Source organism: Taudactylus pleione, unplaced genomic scaffold (genome assembly GCF_031769625.1).
Source record: "Taudactylus pleione unplaced genomic scaffold, aTauple2 ptg000667l, whole genome shotgun sequence".
In the NCBI taxonomy this organism is placed as follows: domain Eukaryota; kingdom Metazoa; phylum Chordata; class Amphibia; order Anura; family Myobatrachidae; genus Taudactylus; species Taudactylus pleione.
Window position 1 is genome coordinate 3,502,690 of NW_028285069.1, and position 18,887 is coordinate 3,521,576.

The following is an 18,887-nucleotide window of genomic DNA, read 5'->3' on the forward strand; positions in this document are numbered from 1 at the left end:
GCCCCTTATGCAGTGCCCACAGTGGTAGTGCAACTTATGCAGAGCCCACAGTAGTGGTGCCCTTTATGCAGTGCACCCAGTAGTAGTGCCCGCAGCAGTTGTGCCCCCTATGCCATGCCACCATTAGTAGTGCCCCCTGTAGTCATGCCCCCATAAGTAATGCCCCCAATAGTAATGGTCCCTGTTGTAGTGCCCCAGTAGTATTGCCCGAAATATTAATGCCCCCTCTATTAGTGCCCCCAATAGTAATGCTCCCTTTGTAGTAGTGTCCAAAGTAGTAAAGCCCCAAGTAGTAGTGCCCCCAGTAGTAGTGCCCCTGGGCCCTGAGTAATGCCCCCAGTAGTGGCACCTCCTAAGCAATGCCCCCAGTAGAAGTGCCCCCCGAGTAATGTCCCCAGTAGTAGTGCCCTGGTGCCCCCAGTAGTGGTGTCTCCCCTAGCAGAAGTGCCCCCAGAGTATTGTCCAGGCTGCCTGCACATTAAAAAAAAACCACTAATACTTACCTTCAGCCCCGCTCCGGCGTCCGCTCCGCTCGGCTGCTCCTCTGCACTACGGGAAAGACGTCATGACGTCCTCCCATAGTGCACACTGGGGGAGCCGGGAGCCGGAAACCGGAGGCTCCGTCTCTCCGGCTGCTCTGCTCTGCCGGGCGCCTGCTGGTAACTGAATCTCAGCGGGCGCTCGGCAGTTAACAGGCTGTTTCTGCTGCAGAGGTCGGAGGCGGCGCGCCTGCCCCTAGAACGGGTCGCACGGGTCGCCTGCCCATAGAAACGGCCCTGACTGTATGTAAGCCCGCTACTACAGTATATCACTATAGTGTTGACTGTAAGTCTGGGATGCACTGTGTGTGACTCCCGACACACTGGGCATGCGTAGTGCTATGATCTTCTATACGCCACACCATAACGCGACTGCCAGGGCGCTACATGGCTACGGAGCGGCTCCACTGGGCATGCGCCAGAGATCCCATTGCAACCCCTCCACTGGGCATGCGCAGAGATCCCATTGTAACCCCTCAGAACTGAAAGCCACCACAGCGCCGACGTGCCGACATTGCCGCAAGTTTGCGTTTTTAAACGCCCAATCAGTTTGTAATACAGAGACCTCTCTTTTAAACAGAGCCCACTACTAGTTTCTAAAGTCATGAAATCACTATAGTGTCTAAGTCTGGGACAGTGCCGACAGTGCCGCAAGTGTGCAACTTCAACCGCACTGCCACTTTGTAATGCAGAGATCCCTCTTTCAAACAGCCGGCTACTACAGTAGTTCCTAAAGTCATGAAATCACTATAGTGTTTACTGTAAGTCTGGGATGCACTGTGTGTGACTCCCGACACACTGGGCATGCGTAGTGCTATGATCTTCCATAGCGTGACTACCAGGGCGCTACATGGCTACTGTGCGGCTCCACTGGGCATGCACCAGAGATCCCATTGCAATCCCTCCACTGGGAATGCACAGAGATCCCATTGTAACCCCTCGGAGTCGACAGCCACCAAAGCACCAACATTGCAGCAAGTGTGCACCTTAAAATGCACACTCAGTTTGTAATACAGAGACCCCTCTTTTAAACAGAGCCCGCTACTAAAGTCATGAAATCACTAGTCTGGGACAGCGCTGACATTGACGCAAGTGTGCAGCTTCAAACACACAGTCAGTGTATAATACAGTGCTGTGCGTGCCTGTAAAATATTTTTATGTAAAAGTACATGACTCACACACTTAATGATTTAAAACTTTATTAGACATTCTACTACAGCCCTGATTCCATGAGGAAAACACTGTACTACAGTATATTGTACAGAATCACTGCTCCTGCTAGCCTATCATCGGGCGGTGATATAGAAAATGCATTGGAAATCAGACGCATGCGCTGTGTAGTTTAGGAAAAGTGACACCTAGTGGACAAAAAGTTGTATTACGCGTTATGACTTTTTTCAGTGCTACATCACGTTCTGTTGCAAAACTTTCTGTGTGGCGCGACTCATGGCGTAGTGTGTGGTGTGAGATGCATGGCGTGCTACATGGCGTATGGAGCAACAAACTAGCTGGGCACATCTGTAAGTGCACCTTGGTAAACCCATTTGGTAATGCAGGTGGGGCAGATGTAACATCATACTTGCCAACATTCACCTCCCTCCTTCTGGGAGAGAGCTGAATGCCTAAGTACAGCGGGGGCGTGTCCGTGCCCCCTTTTCACAATCCTGAAATGAACGGCATTGTGAAGCAGGGGGCGGGTCCACGATGACAGAGTTCAGCGCAAATCGCATCACCGCCCCCCCTTCCCCTGCTATAATTAGTGCGGGGGGGGCGCACGGGTCGGCGCCTTGCCTGCTTTTCCGGGGGGTCGGAAGCGGCACCCGATATTCGGGAGGGTCCGGTCAAATCGGGAGGGTAAACAAGCCTGTGTAACATGTGCAGAGAGATTGAGCTATGAGAGGCTTGTCCAAACTCTTATCTGCAGAGTAAAAATAAAGCTGGAAGGGGAAGATGCTCTATGGCACGTGTCACATGAAATTAACTTTAGATAGTTTAAATGGTTATCATACAATTTATATTTTGGACCAGGGGGTGCCACCACTGACACTTTGAGGTAAGTTGTATGTACAAAAGCAGGAAAGCAGACTGTTTCTGGTGTGGTGCACATAAGAATGATAAAATATAACTTTTATACAAAACAATAATTATATCAGAATTCCCAGCGAAAATATTAAAATAAATATTTGTGCCATAAAAAAGTAAGAAAGTGATTTAAAAAGATATTCTATAAACCTTATACGTCCCGTGTGCTGATATTAAATCTTAAGCCAAAATTGGTGGTAAGATTTGTTTATATATTTTCACACTGGGGTGGTATGTACTACGCATCAAATTATGGCATAGGCAAAAACAGTGGGGGTGGGGTTTCCGGTTGCCTGGAAACTCCCCTCCCCAGCCCACACCATGACCATAATAGAAATAGTGATATAATAGATTGTTACTAGTGCTGCATGTTCTTCTCAGTATCACAAATGAAATAATTAGTACCACCTGGGGATCTTTTAACATGTGTCAGACAGTAATAAAAACACCTGTGTATCAACTAGGAGGTCAGGAAAACATGCACTGTTAGGGGTGCACTGCTATAGACCATCAATAGGGATAATTATTAATACTGTATAATAATACACTATCCAGTGGATAAGGAGACCAATATGTACGTATATGTCCAGGGCAGTGCTAGGTTCTTCTGATGCTCCCCCAGACTCCCGGACTTGCTCCCATGCTCTGGAATGATGCCCACATCTGAAATTAGAACATTCAGCTCAGGCAGGATGGCCCTACTGCCACATTTAATTGCATACTGTGCTGGAATTATGACACACAATACACTTTAAGTACTAATTATACCCTCTTCATGGACTGACCACACTCACTCTAAACTCAGGCATTTGGAAACCCCCCTCTAGAAATCCTGCGTTTGCGGCACATCACGCATTATGGAGATGGTACATCACGCCACTTAGCGGTTACATACCAGAGTTAGTAACGCCGATATGTACCTAGGATTGCAATTAAAATCGCAAAGGACAGCTATTCGCATCGCTTTGTGAATAAGATGTATTTTAAGGGAAAAGTCGCATGAAAAGATGCTCGGTGCTACTAAGTCGCACAACGCTCTCATGTTATGTGTAACATGACTTGTAGTGCATGGAGGATAGATGTATGTGGACACATCTGTACTTGCCAACCTGGCAGCCAGGTCGGCATAGCGGGGGTGCATGTCACAGCATGGGGGGGGCGTGGAAAGCAACATGATGCGGAATTGGGGGCGGAGAGGTGGCGTGACTGCGTGATTGTGGCCCAGCCCCCACTACACACGCCGAGATTACCAACATTGTGGAGCAGGGGGCAGGAACCATGATGATGCAATTGAACCAGAATGCGTCATTGGCAACCCCCCTGCGGTGATGTGTCTGTGGGGGTGCAGCGGTATGCGGCCTCCAGGGAAACTTGCCCCCTTTTTATGGGGGGGCCGGAAGCCCACCCGATTTTCAGCAGCCTCCCAGCCGTTCCGGGTTAGTAGGCAAGTATGTATAGGGAATGATAAAGGACAGACGTTGCATGTACTGTATGGGCTATTTCCCTTATGATGTATCCTAGATACTCAGGGGCTTATTCACTAAGCCTTGGCGAGAGATAAAATGGAGAAATATAAGTCCCAGCCAATCAGCTCCTAACTGTCAGTTTACAGGGCTTAGGGGCCTATTCATCAAATTATAAATGGCCCGGTAACCATGCAGGTAACCTGAGGTCACGCGGGGAGCAGGTAAGTAATGCATCTATATCTCAAGCTGCGAGGGGACAGCTGCTTTTCGGTAAATGGACCAGTAACCATGCAGAAACACTAGTTAAGTTACCGAGCCATTCATCATTAGGGGACCGATAGGACCCCCCGGTATTCAGCAAACCCTGAAAACTGAAACGTTTTCGGAGTTTGCTGCCCAAAAACAAGCGTCATCTTCAGACGGCGCTTGCTCTCCAAATGGATCCCTCCGCCGCCTCCCCGGCGGCTGTGCGCATGCGTGACCTGAGGACGATGGGGCGCAGGTAAGTAACGCAGCTACTAGCCGAGGGGAAAGCTGCTTTTCGGAGCAGTTGTCCCCACACCAGAGCAATGATGATTTGATCCGGTGTCATATTTCCCCCGCTGCGAGTTCAATACTTCATGACTTGTAGTGCTAGTACTTCATCATCGGAGGCCATACAGCCTTCGATGATAAATAGGCCCCTCAGGGAATAGACCACACTGTGAGCCTAGATTCTGTTCTTATTTTAAAAAAATCTTGCTTTTTGCTGGGCATAATATTCAAATCACTGTATGAAATGATCATTACAACAAGCTATAATATGTATTGTATATCATTACTTGAAGACTGAGCGGGGACGGCATTTGCAGACACAAAAGTACAACATTTCCACGGATTGCGGATTTATGGGATTTGTGGTAGAAGAAGCTGGTTTTATTAACCGCTGCTTTCGTATTCAGGAAAATCAATAGAATTTCTGCTACAGATTTTTGTTAGCATTACAAACGAGCCAGGAGATCTTCATAAATACAGTACTAGCAGCTTTTGTCACGTTTGTGGAAAGTGGCTTTATGGTTTGTAGGGGCAGATACCTTGTGTACCGTCACTGACTGTGGATGTCCACAGGTTCATGTACATCATCTAGCTGGTAAAAACCCTTTTTATGCCCCTTTTATGTCTACTGAAATACATGATGCCTTTGAAAGCTAGAAGCTGAATAAGTTTATGAATTAAAAAAAAAAAATCAAACCTATAAAGGATCAGAATAAAACAAAAGTAATCAGCATTGTAAGGACAAACAAAGCAGGTACTGTACATCTAGATCCTACATGGAAGAGGTCGGTGTCACTGTAACCCACTGCAGCACAGCCACAGGTTGTTTACCAGAGTCAAAATATCGCGAGCGGTTGTCAAGTGTACCGCGGCGGTAGGCTCAGCACACTTGTACTGTAATTTGTTTTATTCCTGTGGAGGCCAATGTAGTTTTTATGTGGGATCCTATGTGTATGTTTTATCAACATTGGGTATGAAATCCCGGCTGTCGAGATGCCGCTGGTCAGAATACCGACAGCCATAATCCCGACACCCATAGGGAAGACAGGTAAGGGTTTTTCTAACCCCTACCCTAACCCTCCCTCCCCGGTGCCTAACCCTAACCTCCCCCTAGTGCCTAAACCTAACCTCCCCCTCCCCTCACCCTAAACCTAACACCCCCTCTCTGGTGCCTAAACCTAACCTCCTCCCCTAGTGGCTAAACCTAACCACCCCCCAACCCCGCACCCTAATCCTAACACTCCCTACCCAGTGCCTAACCCTAACCCTCCCCCTAACGCCTAACCCTAACCTCCCCGCACCCTAATCCTAACACTCCCTACCCGGTGCCTAACCCTAACCCTCCCCCTAACGCCTAACCCTAACCTCCCCCTCCCCGCACCCTAATCCTAACACTCCCTACCCGGTGCCTAACCCTAACCCTCCCCCCAATGCCTAACCCTAACCCCGTTACCTAACCCTAACCTCCCCCAAATACCCCGATACTTACCTTCAGGATGCTGGTGGTCGGGATACTGGTGCCGGGATCCCGACCTGTCTGGATTTCGGCACCGGTATTCAGACCGTCGGCATCCTGCACGCCGACTACATCTCGTTTTTTCATTGGTCATGCACTCCGCATCGCTGGACAGTGTGCCTTGGCAATTTTTAAATCTTGTGTAGTGTCCCTCGAGTTGAAAAAGGTTGAACATCACTGGTATAGATCATAAATAATAAAGATTGGAGTAAATTGGAATAATATCCTGAGAACACATTTATGAGAGCTTCCGGATTACTTAAATTAATTGCCTCTATTACATTACATGATTCCAATGATGGAAAATGACAGTGACTTGTAGATGAGAAATTAAAAACGTCCTACAGTAGTACACGGTTACAATAAATTGCATGGTTGCTGGTCACTAGACAATAGAGACATTACAGTAGTTATTACATTTTCCATTTGCCTCCAGTGAACCCGTGAGAACGTTCGGCTATTCTGAATCAAAATTTCATGTAAGATTAATAGTCGTTACAATGCCCCAAGTACACCCCCACTTCATTCATTATAAAGTGGGACGACGGCTGGCTGTTCTGCTAATCATCACCCTTCCTGTAAGATCACTAATACTGCACTTGACGTTCTATAAATAGAGTACGTCTAGCTTGCTAAATGCCACAAGTGGTTATCCATAATAAATATAAACACATCGCACAGACGTGCTGATAAACCATATAATCATTAGCTCATTTTTGACTCCTGACAATCATATTAGCATACTGCAGGCATTCTTATGCAGCCCACTGTGCAATCCTCTATTAATTGAGCTGAACCCAGAATGTACACCTGTATACAGTAATACACACAGCAGGTTTATTAATAGATGACAAACTATAGAGATACGTACAGTTTAAATATGAAGAATTAAAAATGGATCCGGTGGTCCTCACTGTCAACTAAATGTAGAGTTTTATGGGGGAGTTCAGTTAGGTGCGTAATCTGCCACGCAGGGAAAAGCTCTGGGTACAGTCACAGTGGCATGCCCGGTGATATTCAGGGGTCTATTTACTAAGCAGTGTTAGGAGACAGAGTGAAAAGTGATAAGAAAGTGATAAGGTGCCAGCCAATCAGCTCCCAACTGTCATCTCACAGGCTGTGTTTGAAAAATGACAGTTGGGAGCTGATTGGCTGGCACCTTATCACTTTCTTATCACTTTTCACTCTGTCTCCTAACACTGCTTAGTAAATAGACCCCTAAATTATTCAGCATTTTCCCCACTCTGGGTTAACGCGCTAACTCATGGATTCTGCGCAGAGGGCTGAAATCTATGGGTTCTCTGGCGCTTTAAATGCAGGAACCTAGAGGATAAATCCACCCTCTGGGGTATTTGCCGACCTTCTGGCTGCCCCCTTCGAGTCAGCGCAGCAAATGGGGGGGGCGTCGGCAATGGTGAGCGGTGCGGGGGCGTGGTGACGCATTTGCATCTTCGCCCCCCCTGGACCGCCCACTTTCACACTGTAAGTGGGTGGGTGTGGGGGGATTTTGGGGGGTGGGTGATTGGGTACCTGCCAGCCGTTCTGGGAGTGTAGGCAAGTATGCCTCTGGGGCTTAGCGTGTGGGGTACCCAAAGCTAATTGAATCGGGCAGTGCGTTCAATTAGCTGCAAACCATACACCTAATTCAATTACCCCCTATGTATCTACATGGAAAGCGACAGAGAGTAGGGCATTATGGAGGAATGAATTGCACCATTTGTCCCTCCATATCTGTGTTACAATGCAGATCCCATAGTAAGGGAGAAGGTCTAAGAGATTTTTTGAAAAACAAAAAAGTACATAGAGAGGTCTTAGTAAAAACATCACATTAAGAAGCAGATATTGCATCTAGGGGCAGAACCTACTCAGTGCAGAGTGAGAACCTCGCTCGTTCTGTCCTTACAGCACAGGAATCCCTCTTTATGGTGCAAGCTAAAACCAGCGCTATTTCCATTGCTGGACATCCCGTGATGCTTTAGCCCATGAAGTTCTGATGGAAATTCGCAGATAATTAAATCCCCTCTCTAATTTTTTCATGGAAAGAGGAGAGAAAAAATGTCTCACAGTACTGGATCCATGAGTTTAAATCCAACCCTGCCATTACCTGGGTGGAGTTTCTGTGTTCCCTCAGTTTGCGTGGGGTTTCATCCGGGTATTCCGTATTTCTCCCACAGTCCAGAAGCATATTGTTAGTATGATTCTCTGCTGACAGCATTGGACCCTAGTGTGATATGGTATCCGGATAGAAGATCGACAATGAGTTGACACCATATGGTCGACCTGCAATAGGTCAACAAGGTCAAATGTTGACAGGTACAAAAGGTCGACAGACAAAAGGTTGACAGTGCAGAAGGTCAACAGGTTCAAATGTTCGACACATGGATTTTTTTAATAGTTTTTCAACATTTTTAGGGTTAGGGTTAGGATGGGGGAAGTTGGGGTTAGACTCCTGGAGGGAACGGTCAGGGAATCGGTATGAAATACCGCCGGCCGCAGAGTTCCCGGCAGCTGAAGCCCGACAGCGCTGGAAATCCCGATCGTGGATAGGTAAGTACTAACTAACCTAACCCCCTAACCCTAACCCTCCTTAGGGGTGCCTAACCCTAACCTCCCCCCCCAAGTGCCTAACCCTAATCCCCCCCTCTAAGTGCCTAACCCTAATCCCCCCCTTCCCCACTGCCTAACCCTAAGTCCCCCGGGGGGGTGCCTAACCCTGAGTACCCCCCGGGGGTGCCTAACCCTAACCCTCCCTCCCCCTAGCCTAACCCTAACCCTCTCGGGGGGTGCCTAACCCTAAATCCCACCTGGGTGCCCTAAATCTAACCCTCCCCTCCCGCGGCTGTCCGCTCGCGGCGCCTGGCATCCCTTCGATCGGGATGCCGGACGCCGGTCTCCCGGCGTCGGGGAAATGCCGGGCGTCTACATCTCCCTATTGTATGCCACAGTTAGGGTTAGGCACTAGGAGGAAGGTTAAGATTGGGCTAGAGTTAGGTTTAGGCACTAGGGGAAGGTTAGGGTTAGGATGGGGGAGGTTAGGATTAGGCTGCTGGAGGGGACAGTTAGGGTTAGGCACTAGGAGGAAGGTTAGGGTTAGGCTAGAGTTAAGTTTAGGCACTAGGGGAGGGTTAGGATTAGGGTTAGGATGGGGGAGGTTAGGGTTAGGCTGCCGAAGAGGACGGTTAGGGTTAGGCACTAGGAGGAAGGTTAGGCTAGAGTAAGGTTTAGGCACTAGGGGACGGTTAGGATGGGGGAGGTTAGGGTTAGGCTGTCTGGAGGGGACGGTTAGGGTTAGGAACTAGGAGGAAGGTTAGGGTTAAGTTAGAGTTAGGTTTAGGCACTAGGGAAGGGTTAGGATTAGGGTTAAATTGCAAAAAAAATGTGTTGATCATTTGAACCTGTCAACCTCTTAACCATACATGCCTACTATCCCGGGATGGCCGGGAGTTTCCCAAATGTCGGGTTGTGCTCCAGGACCAAACACAGAAAAGTAGGCAATTCTCCCAGCTGCTGTCAACCCCCCTTCCCCCTTGTATCACCCCGGACCCTCCCCCCCCCCTGCAGCAGGGCTGGCCGGTGAAGAGATTTGCACAGAACCGCGTCATCGTGGACCCACCCCCGGCTTCGCAATGTCATTAAGCTCAGCATTGTGAACAGGGGGCGGGTCCAGAATGACGTGATCCTGCCCTGGCCCTGCCCCCAATACATCATAATCGCCCCTCCACGCCCCCCCGCTGTATACAGACATTCAGCTCCCTCCCGGGAGGGAGCTGAGTGTCGGCAAGTATGCTCTTAAACCTGCCGACTTTCTGCACTACCGACCGTTTGTCTGACGACTACTTGTCCCAATGGGCCTTTTGTCCCTGTCGACCTATTGCATGTTGATACATTGACTGACGGCCTTTACATTGTCAAACTGTTACACCACACCCGTGTGCTATAGACTTGGGGCTGTAAGCTCTAATGGGGCAGGGACTGCTGTGAACAATTAAGTATTCTCTGTACAACGTCGCATAATATAGTATGAAATAGTAATGCTCATAAAGAAAGCAATCACATATCTACAACACTTACTACAGTACTACTAAGCTATGGATACTTGTATCCAAAGGACCATTGAAAAAGTATATAGAAGCCATACACCGTATTCTTCACAAAATGCAGTAGTAGTTCTATAGCTTATTATACACTGTATTTTTTTAGACACTCACTAAGTATAACATACAAACATATATATATATATATATATATATATATATATATATATTTCATTTGACACACATATACTGTAAATGTCCATGTATTCATTTATTATATTTTTAACTGTTTGGCTGTATCACATAATTATTTGTACTTAGGTATACAATATGGTGATTTAAAAGGTAAATCCTGGTTTTAATGCAAGTACATACAGTAAAGCAATAACCATTCAGCAAATATACCCGGCACGTTATCCACAATCCAGTTTAATAAGTAAATTGCTGGCACATTTTATCATAGAGCACCACCCCAGCTGACATACTGTGCCAATCTATTCTACTGGACTCTCCGGCAATCAGCAAAGGCTAGAAAATGCTACCTTGAAATCTGGTCATCCACAGCCCTGTGAGCCTGGAGCATTGACAGTACATGCCATTGTAACACATCACCAAGCTCTCATTGGCCAGCTGTATGAAAACAGTATCACGGCTTCAATCTCTCATGTCCCAATAGAGGAGCTGACTGCGTGGATGATTCAGGAGCGTGTAAACTTTCAGCAATCATACAGTCAACGTGTCACCGTGAAAAAGAACCTTTTTTAAAGCTTACATTTCATTTTTGATAAATGATATGTGTTGATTTGTAGCCTAGATCGAGGTACAATAGTCAGCACATGGTTCTTCAACCGATGTGCTTGACAGGCAGTGCTGGAGCCTAATTAATTCATTGAAATGTAGGAATACCTGAGACCTTATCAGCACTCTGACACATTTACATTGAAATACTCCACACTCTTTATTTTAAGAAATAACTATCTATATTTAAAAGGAATTATTACACTTCCAGATTTAGGGGGAGATTTAATAAAGCTTGGAGAGTGATAAAATTGGAGATAAATAGCACCAACCAATCAGCTCCTGTCATTTTTCAAACACCGCCTGTAAAGTGACAGTTAAGAGCTGATTGGTTGGTGCTATTTATCTCCAATTTTATCTCTCTTCAAGCATTATTAAATCTCCCCCTTAATCACCAGGCATGAAACAAGGGGTGTGTTTGGTATAGACACCCAAATTAGCCATTAATCACCTTGTTATTGGATAACAATAAGATTATTCTATAGGCAGAGACCCAAGGGAAACGCTAACATCTGTTTTGCTGTAACAAAACGATTGTATCACTTCCATGTATCCTAAATAACTGCAACCAGCTCCGTCCAAGCTATAGTCATACTCTAAAAGACATTGATTCAATTGTGTGTGTTGCTGGATTAGATGTTTGGTATTTGCCGACTTAAGATAAAGAAGATAGTTTCTGTATGGCAGAATTGATAGGTACTGTATGTGTAATACACACAGATGAGTTGTATATCCCTGTGAGAGTATTGCAGAGCATTTTGCAGAGAGTATTGCAGAGTAGTATCACAGAGGAGCATGCATTCATCTTAGAGTACTGCATACTAGTATCACAATGGAGGGAATGGGTATGATATACCGATTCCCGTCAGCGGCAGCCCGACAGGAGCAGAGTGCGACGCAGCGGAAGCCCGACAGCGCTGGATATCCCGATCGTGGATAGGTAAGTATCCACTAACCTAACCCCCCTAACCCTAACCCTCCTTAGGGGTGCCTAACCCTAACTTCCCCCCCAAGTGCCTAACCCTAATCCCCCCTCTAAGTGCCTAACCCTAACCAACCCCTTCCCCGCTGCCTAAACCTAAGTCCCCCAGGGGGGTGCCTAACCCTAAGTCCCCCCCGGGGGTGCCTAACCCTAACCCTCCCTCCCCCTAGCCTAACCCTAACCCTCCCGGGGGGGCCTAACCCTAAGTCCCCCCCAGGAGCCCTAAACCTAACCCTCCCCCCCGCTGCTGTCCGCTCGTGGCGCCCGGCATCACTACGATCGTTATGCCGGGCGCCGGTCTCCCGGCGTCGGGGAAATGCGGGCGTCTACATCCAGACGCCCGGCATTTCACCCTTGCCGGGATAAGACAGTCGGGAAGCCGGCTGCCGGTATATAGGCAGTCGGCTTCCCGATTGCTTCCCCAATGGAGCATGTATTCACCTTACAGTATTGCAGTGTAGTGTTACAGAGGAGCATCAAATCACATTGCAGAGTAATATTGAGAGGAGTATTGCAGAGAAGCATGCATTCTCCTTAGAGTACTGCAGGGTAGTATCATAGAGGAGCATGTATTCACCTTTTAGTATTGCAGTGTAGTGTTACAGAGGAGCATCAATTCACCTTAAAGTATTGCAGAGTAATATCAGAGAGGAGTACTGCAGGGTAGTATCACAGAGGAGCATGTATTCACCTTTTAGTATTGCAGTGTAGTGTTACAGAGGAGCATCAATTCACCTTAAAGTATTGCAGAGTAATATCAGAGAGGAGTACTGCAGAGTAGTATCACAGAGGAGCATGCATTCACCTTAGAGTACTGCAGTGTAGTATCACAGAGGAGCATGCATTCACCTTAGAGTACTGCAGTGTAGTATCACAGAGGAGCATGCATTCACCTTAGAGTACTGCAGTGTAGTATCACTGAGGAGCATGCATTCACCTTAGAGTACTGCAGTGTAGTATCACAGAGGAGCATGCATTCACCTTAGAGTACTGCAGAGTAGTACAGTATCACAGAGGAGCATGCATTCACCTTAGAGTACTGCAGAGTAGTACAGTATCACAGAGGAGCATGCATTCACCTTAGAGTACTGCAGAGTAGTATCACAGAGGAGCATGCATTCACCTTAGAGTACTGCAGAGTAGTACAGTATCACAGAGGAGCATACAATCATCTTGGAGTATTGCAGAGTAGTATCACAGAAAAGCATGCATTCAGCTTAGAATATTGGATATGAGTATCACAATGGAACATGTGATCACCCTATAGTATTGTATTGTAGTATTACAGAGAAGCATCAATTTACCTTAACGTATTGTAGAGTAGTGTTACAGATGAACATGAATTCATCATATAGTATTGCAGAGGGAATAGGATTGAAATGCCGGCAGCTGTTTAGATCAAGATCCCGACAGAGGCAGGTAAGTACCCTAGCCTCCCCTGCCCCCCCCCCATCCATAACCCTCCCTTAGTGGTGCCTAACCCTAACCTCCCCCTCTAGTGCCTAACCCTAACCTACCCCCGGCGGTGCCCAACCCTAAACCCCCCCCTTACCGCTCCCTAAACCTAACCCTCCCGGCGGGTGCCTAACCATAACCTCTCCCTGGGGGTGCCTAATCCTCCCCCCCTAGGGGTGCCTAACCCTTATGTCCCCCCCAAACTCCCTAATCCTAACCCTCCCCCCCACGGCTAACGCTAAGAGCACCCCGGACTTACCTTCATTTGGGATGTCGTCCTTAGCGTTCCAGCGTCGGGATTACGATAGGTGCTGGTATTTTGAAGCCTATCATAAATACCTAGCTGGCATTTCACTGTCGGGATTGTGACCGGTGGCCTTGCAGGCACTGGTCACATGACTACATCCTTTGCAGGGTAGTATCACAGAGAAGCATGCACTCACCTTAGAGTATTGCAGAGTAGTATCACAGAAGAGCATGCATTCACCATAGAGTATTGCAGAGTAGTACAGTATTAAAGAGGAGTATGCACCTATTTAGAGTATTGCAGAGTAGTATTACAAAAGAACACACATTCACCTTAGATTATTGCAGAGTAATACAGTATCACAGAGTATTGCAGAGTAGTATCACAGAACAGCAAGCATTCACCATAGAGTATTGCATAGTACAGTATCACAGATCAAGCACTCATCTTAGAGTATTGCAGAGTGCTATACTATCAAATAAGAGCATGCATTCAACTTAGAGTATTGCAGAGTACAGTAGTATAGTATCACAGAGGAGAGTAGTATCAAAGATGATTATGCATTCACCTTAGAGCAGAGGTTCCCAAACGCTGTCCTAAAGACACCCTAACAGTCTAGGTTTTAAAGATATCCATGCCTGACCACAGGTGACTTAATTAGTATCTTAGTCAATTTGATTTAACCATATGTGCTAAACCATGGATATCTCTGATACCTGAACTGTTGGGGTGCCTTGAGGACCGCATTTGGAAACCTCTGCCTTAGAGTCTTGCCTAGTAGTACAGTATCACAGAGTAGCATTCACTCATCTCAGAGTATTGCAGAGTATTATCACAGAAGAGCATGGACTCATCTTAGAGTACTGCAGTGTAGTATCACAGAGGAGCATGCATTCACCTTAGAGTACTGCAGTGTAGTATCACTGAGGAGCATGCATTCACCTTAGAGTACTGCAGTGTAGTATCACAGAGGAGCATGCATTCACCTTAGAGTACTGCAGAGTAGTATCACAGAGGAGCATGCATTCACCTTAGAGTACTGCAGTGTAGTATCACTGAGGAGCATGCATTCACCTTAGAGTACTGCAGTGTAGTATCACAGAGGAGCATGCATTCACCTTAGAGTACTGCAGAGTAGTATCACAGAGGAGCATGCATTCACCTTAGAGTACTGCAGAGTAGTACAGTATCACAGAGGAGCATGCATTCACCTTAGAGTACTGCAGAGTAGTATCACAGAGGAGCATGCATTCACCTTAGAGTACTGCAGAGTAGTACAGTATCACAGAGGAGCATACAATCATCTTGGAGTATTGCAGAGTAGTATCACAGAAAAGCATGCATTCAGCTTAGAATATTGGATATGAGTATCACAATGGAGCATGTGATCACCCTATAGTATTGTATTGTAGTATTACAGAGAAGCATCAATTTACCTTAACGTATTGTAGAGTAGTGTTACAGATGAACATGAATTCATCATATAGTATTGCAGAGGGAATAGGATTGAAATGCCGGCAGCTGTTTAGATCAAGATCCCGACAGAGGCAGGTAAGTACCCTAGCCTCCCCTGCCCCCCCCCCCATCCCTAACCCTCCCTTAGTGGTGCCTAACCCTAACCTCCCCCTCTAGTGCCTAACCCTAACCTACCCCCGGCGGTGCCCAACCCTAAACCCCCCCCTTACCGCTCCCTAAACCTAACCCTCCCGGCGGGTGCCTAACCATAACCTCTCCCTGGGGGTGCCTAATCCTCCCCCCCTAGGGGTGCCTAACCCTTATGTCCCCCCCAAACTCCCTAATCCTAACCCTCCCCCCCACGGCTAACGCTAAGAGCACCCCGGACTTACCTTCATTTGGGATGTCGTCCTTAGCGTTCCAGCGTCGGGATTACGATAGGTGCTGGTATTTTGAAGCCTATCATAAATACCTAGCTGGCATTTCACTGTCGGGATTGTGACCGGTGGCCTTGCGGGCACTGGTCACATGACTACATCCTTTGCAGGGTAGTATCACAGAGAAGCATGCACTCACCTTAGAGTATTGCAGAGTAGTATCACAGAAGAGCATGCATTCACCATAGAGTATTGCAGAGTAGTACAGTATTAAAGAGGAGTATGCACCTATTTAGAGTATTGCAGAGTAGTATTACAAAAGAACACACATTCACCTTAGATTATTGCAGAGTAATACAGTATCACAGAGTATTGCAGAGTAGTATCACAGAACAGCAAGCATTCACCATAGAGTATTGCATAGTACAGTATCACAGATCAAGCACTCATCTTAGAGTATTGCAGAGTGCTATACTATCAAATAAGAGCATGCATTCAACTTAGAGTATTGCAGAGTACAGTAGTATAGTATCACAGAGGAGAGTAGTATCAAAGAAGATTATGCATTCACCTTAGAGCAGAGGTTCCCAAACGCTGTCCTAAAGACACCCTAACAGTCTAGGTTTTAAAGATATCCATGCCTGACCACAGGTGACTTAATTAGTATCTTAGTCAATTTGATTTAACCATATGTGCTAAACCATGGATATCTCTGATACCTGAACTGTTGGGGTGCCTTGAGGACCGCATTTGGAAACCTCTGCCTTAGAGTCTTGCCTAGTAGTACAGTATCACAGAGTAGCATTCACTCATCTCAGAGTATTGCAGAGTATTATCACAGAAGAGCATGGACTCATCTTAGAGTGTTGCACAGTAGTATCACAAAGGAGCATTCACTTATATTAGAGTATTGCTGAGTAGTATCCCAGAGAAGCATGGACTTGTCTTGCAGAGTAGTATCACAGAAGAGCATGCACTCATCTTACAGTATTGCAGAGTAGTATCACAGAGGAGCATGCACTCATCTCAGAGTGTTGCAGAGTACTATCACAGAGAGGAGCATGCACTCATCTCAGAGTATTGCAGAGTAGTATCACAAAGGAGCATGCACTTATATTAGAGTATTGCTGAGTAGTATCCCAGAGAAGCATGGACTTGTCTTGCAGAGTAGTATCACAGAAGAGCATGCACTCATCTTACAGTATTGCAGAGTAGTATCACAGAAGAGCATGCACTCATCTTACAGTATTGCAGAGTAGTATCACAGAAGAGCATGCCCTCATCTTACAGTATTGCAGAGTAGTATCACAGAGGAGCATGCACTCATATTAGAGTATTGCAGAGTAGTATCACAGAGGAGCATGCACTCATATTAGAGTATTGCAGAGTAGTATCACAGAGGAGCATGCACTCATATTAGAGTATTGCAGAGTAGTATCACAGAGGAGCATTGACTCATCTCATAGTGTTGCAGAGTAGTATCACAGAGAGGAGCATGCACTCATCTTAGAGTATTGCAGAGTAGTATCACATAGGACCATGGACTCATATTACAGCATTGCAGAGTAGTATCACAGAGGAGCATGCACTCACCTAAGAGTAATGCACAGTAGTATAACAGAGGAGCATGCACTCTCCTCAGAGTAATACACAGGAGCATGCACTCCCCTCAGAGTATTGCACAGTAGTATCACAGAGGAGCATGCACTCCCCTCAGAGTAATGCACAGTAGTATCACAGAGGAGCATGCACTCCCCTCAGAGTAATGCACAGTAGTATCACAGAGGAGCATGCTCTCCCCTCAGAGTAATGCACAGTAGTATCACAGAGGAGCATGCACTCCCCTCAGAGTAATGCACAGTAGTATCACAGAGGAGCATGCACTCCCCTCAGAGTAATGCACAGTAGTATCACAGAGGAGCATGCACTCCCCTCAGAGTAATGCACAGTAGTATCACAGAGGAGCATGCACTCCCCTCAGAGTATTGCACAGTAGTATCACAGAGGAGCATGCACTCCCCTCAGAGTAATACACAGTAGTATCACAGAGGAGCATGCTCTCCCCTCAGAGTAACGCACAGTAGTATCACAGAGGAGCATGCTCTCCCCTCAGAGTAACGCACAGTAGTATCACAGAGGAGCATGTATTTACCTTACCTGAATTTCTCAGCTTTCTGTTCCTCAGGACAGAGATTATCACCAGCAGGCTGCCGAGGATATCCACCACTGTGGTGAAGATCAGCACGCTGGACAGCGTAGTCACCAGCCAGGCAGCCCGGGGGGCGGTGGACCCCAGCCACTCTTCCCTGTCCAGGGCGCAGCAGTTCCTTGACAATGACGCATTGTGGAGCATGTCTAGCGCAATCCTTGCCTTCCCTCTCATTTCACGTCCCTAACATTGAGTGCAGAGGGAAAGGTCCTCTCCTCCTAACACCTGGGAAAGTCTGGAACAGGTATCAGTGTCTTGGTTGCTCAGTTGTAGATAGTGTAGCCAGGGACTGAGGTAGGGTGGCAAATATTTAAGTGATCAGCAGACTCCTCACTCCAGATGACAAGTTAGGGGGCGGGGGTGGACTCCTGCTTACAGAGTGTAATGGACGGAGTGGATAAGGTGTACAAAACTGTGCACTCATCAAATGCCAGCTGCAAGCCAGGGCAGGAGGACAGGACAGCAGATTCCAGGGGGTTAAACGTGACACAGAGATGGGATGACATGCAGGAAGCACAGAGACATACGGGGGGGACTGAGAGCCAGCATGGTGTGGAATGACAGTCACAGTTTCTGCAGAAGTGATTTTAGCAGCATGACAGGGTCCTCATCTCACAGCGCAGGCACCAGGCTCATGGGCAGGAGAGAGGGAGGACCAGGCAGCACCTGTTTCTCTTCCACTGCTCACAGGTTTTTGGGAGAAATTCTGAGCTGAATAATTACATGCAAGAAATAACTTTGTTCTCCAGTCACAGTACAAGTCATTAGCCACTTCCTAGAGCCACCACAATTCTGCAGAGGAGAGGGTGGCACACAGGGCACAGTGCACGAGTCCTGCGCCCCAGCCCTGTGCCAGGCGTCTGCAGTGCTTATTAATGTACTCAGCACAGAAGTTCCTCAGCAAAGTGTCAGCATACAGGACAAGAGGGATGTACTGGTCCTTCTGTACTATGTACACTGACAGGAATTGGAGGACTGGGTGGACAGAAGAGACTGTGACTGAGAGGTAAGTGCATACTATACAAAATAGTCTTGTTTAGTACAAGCAAATGTCATGGGCTTTATCTATACTGTATACTCTCCCTTGCTCTCTCTCTTTTACTTTATTTATTTTCATGCCATCACTCCCTCTCACATATATATATATATATATATATATATGCACTTACTGCTTTAGGGAAACATCCACCTTG

The 18,887-nt window shown here is 46.9% G+C and overlaps 1 protein-coding gene across 1 annotated transcript in view; it reads right to left on the reverse strand.

Moving 5' to 3' along the window:
- MTNR1B (melatonin receptor 1B) overlaps window positions 1-17,868 on the reverse strand; it is a 260,989-nt gene extending 243,121 nt beyond the window's left edge. The window contains exon 1 of the mRNA XM_088455719.1: window positions 17,643-17,868. Within this exon, the coding sequence (XP_088311845.1) occupies window positions 17,643-17,868 (226 nt within the window). The remainder of the gene's footprint in view (window positions 1-17,642) is intronic.
- Window positions 17,869-18,887: the final 1,019 nt, after the last annotated feature.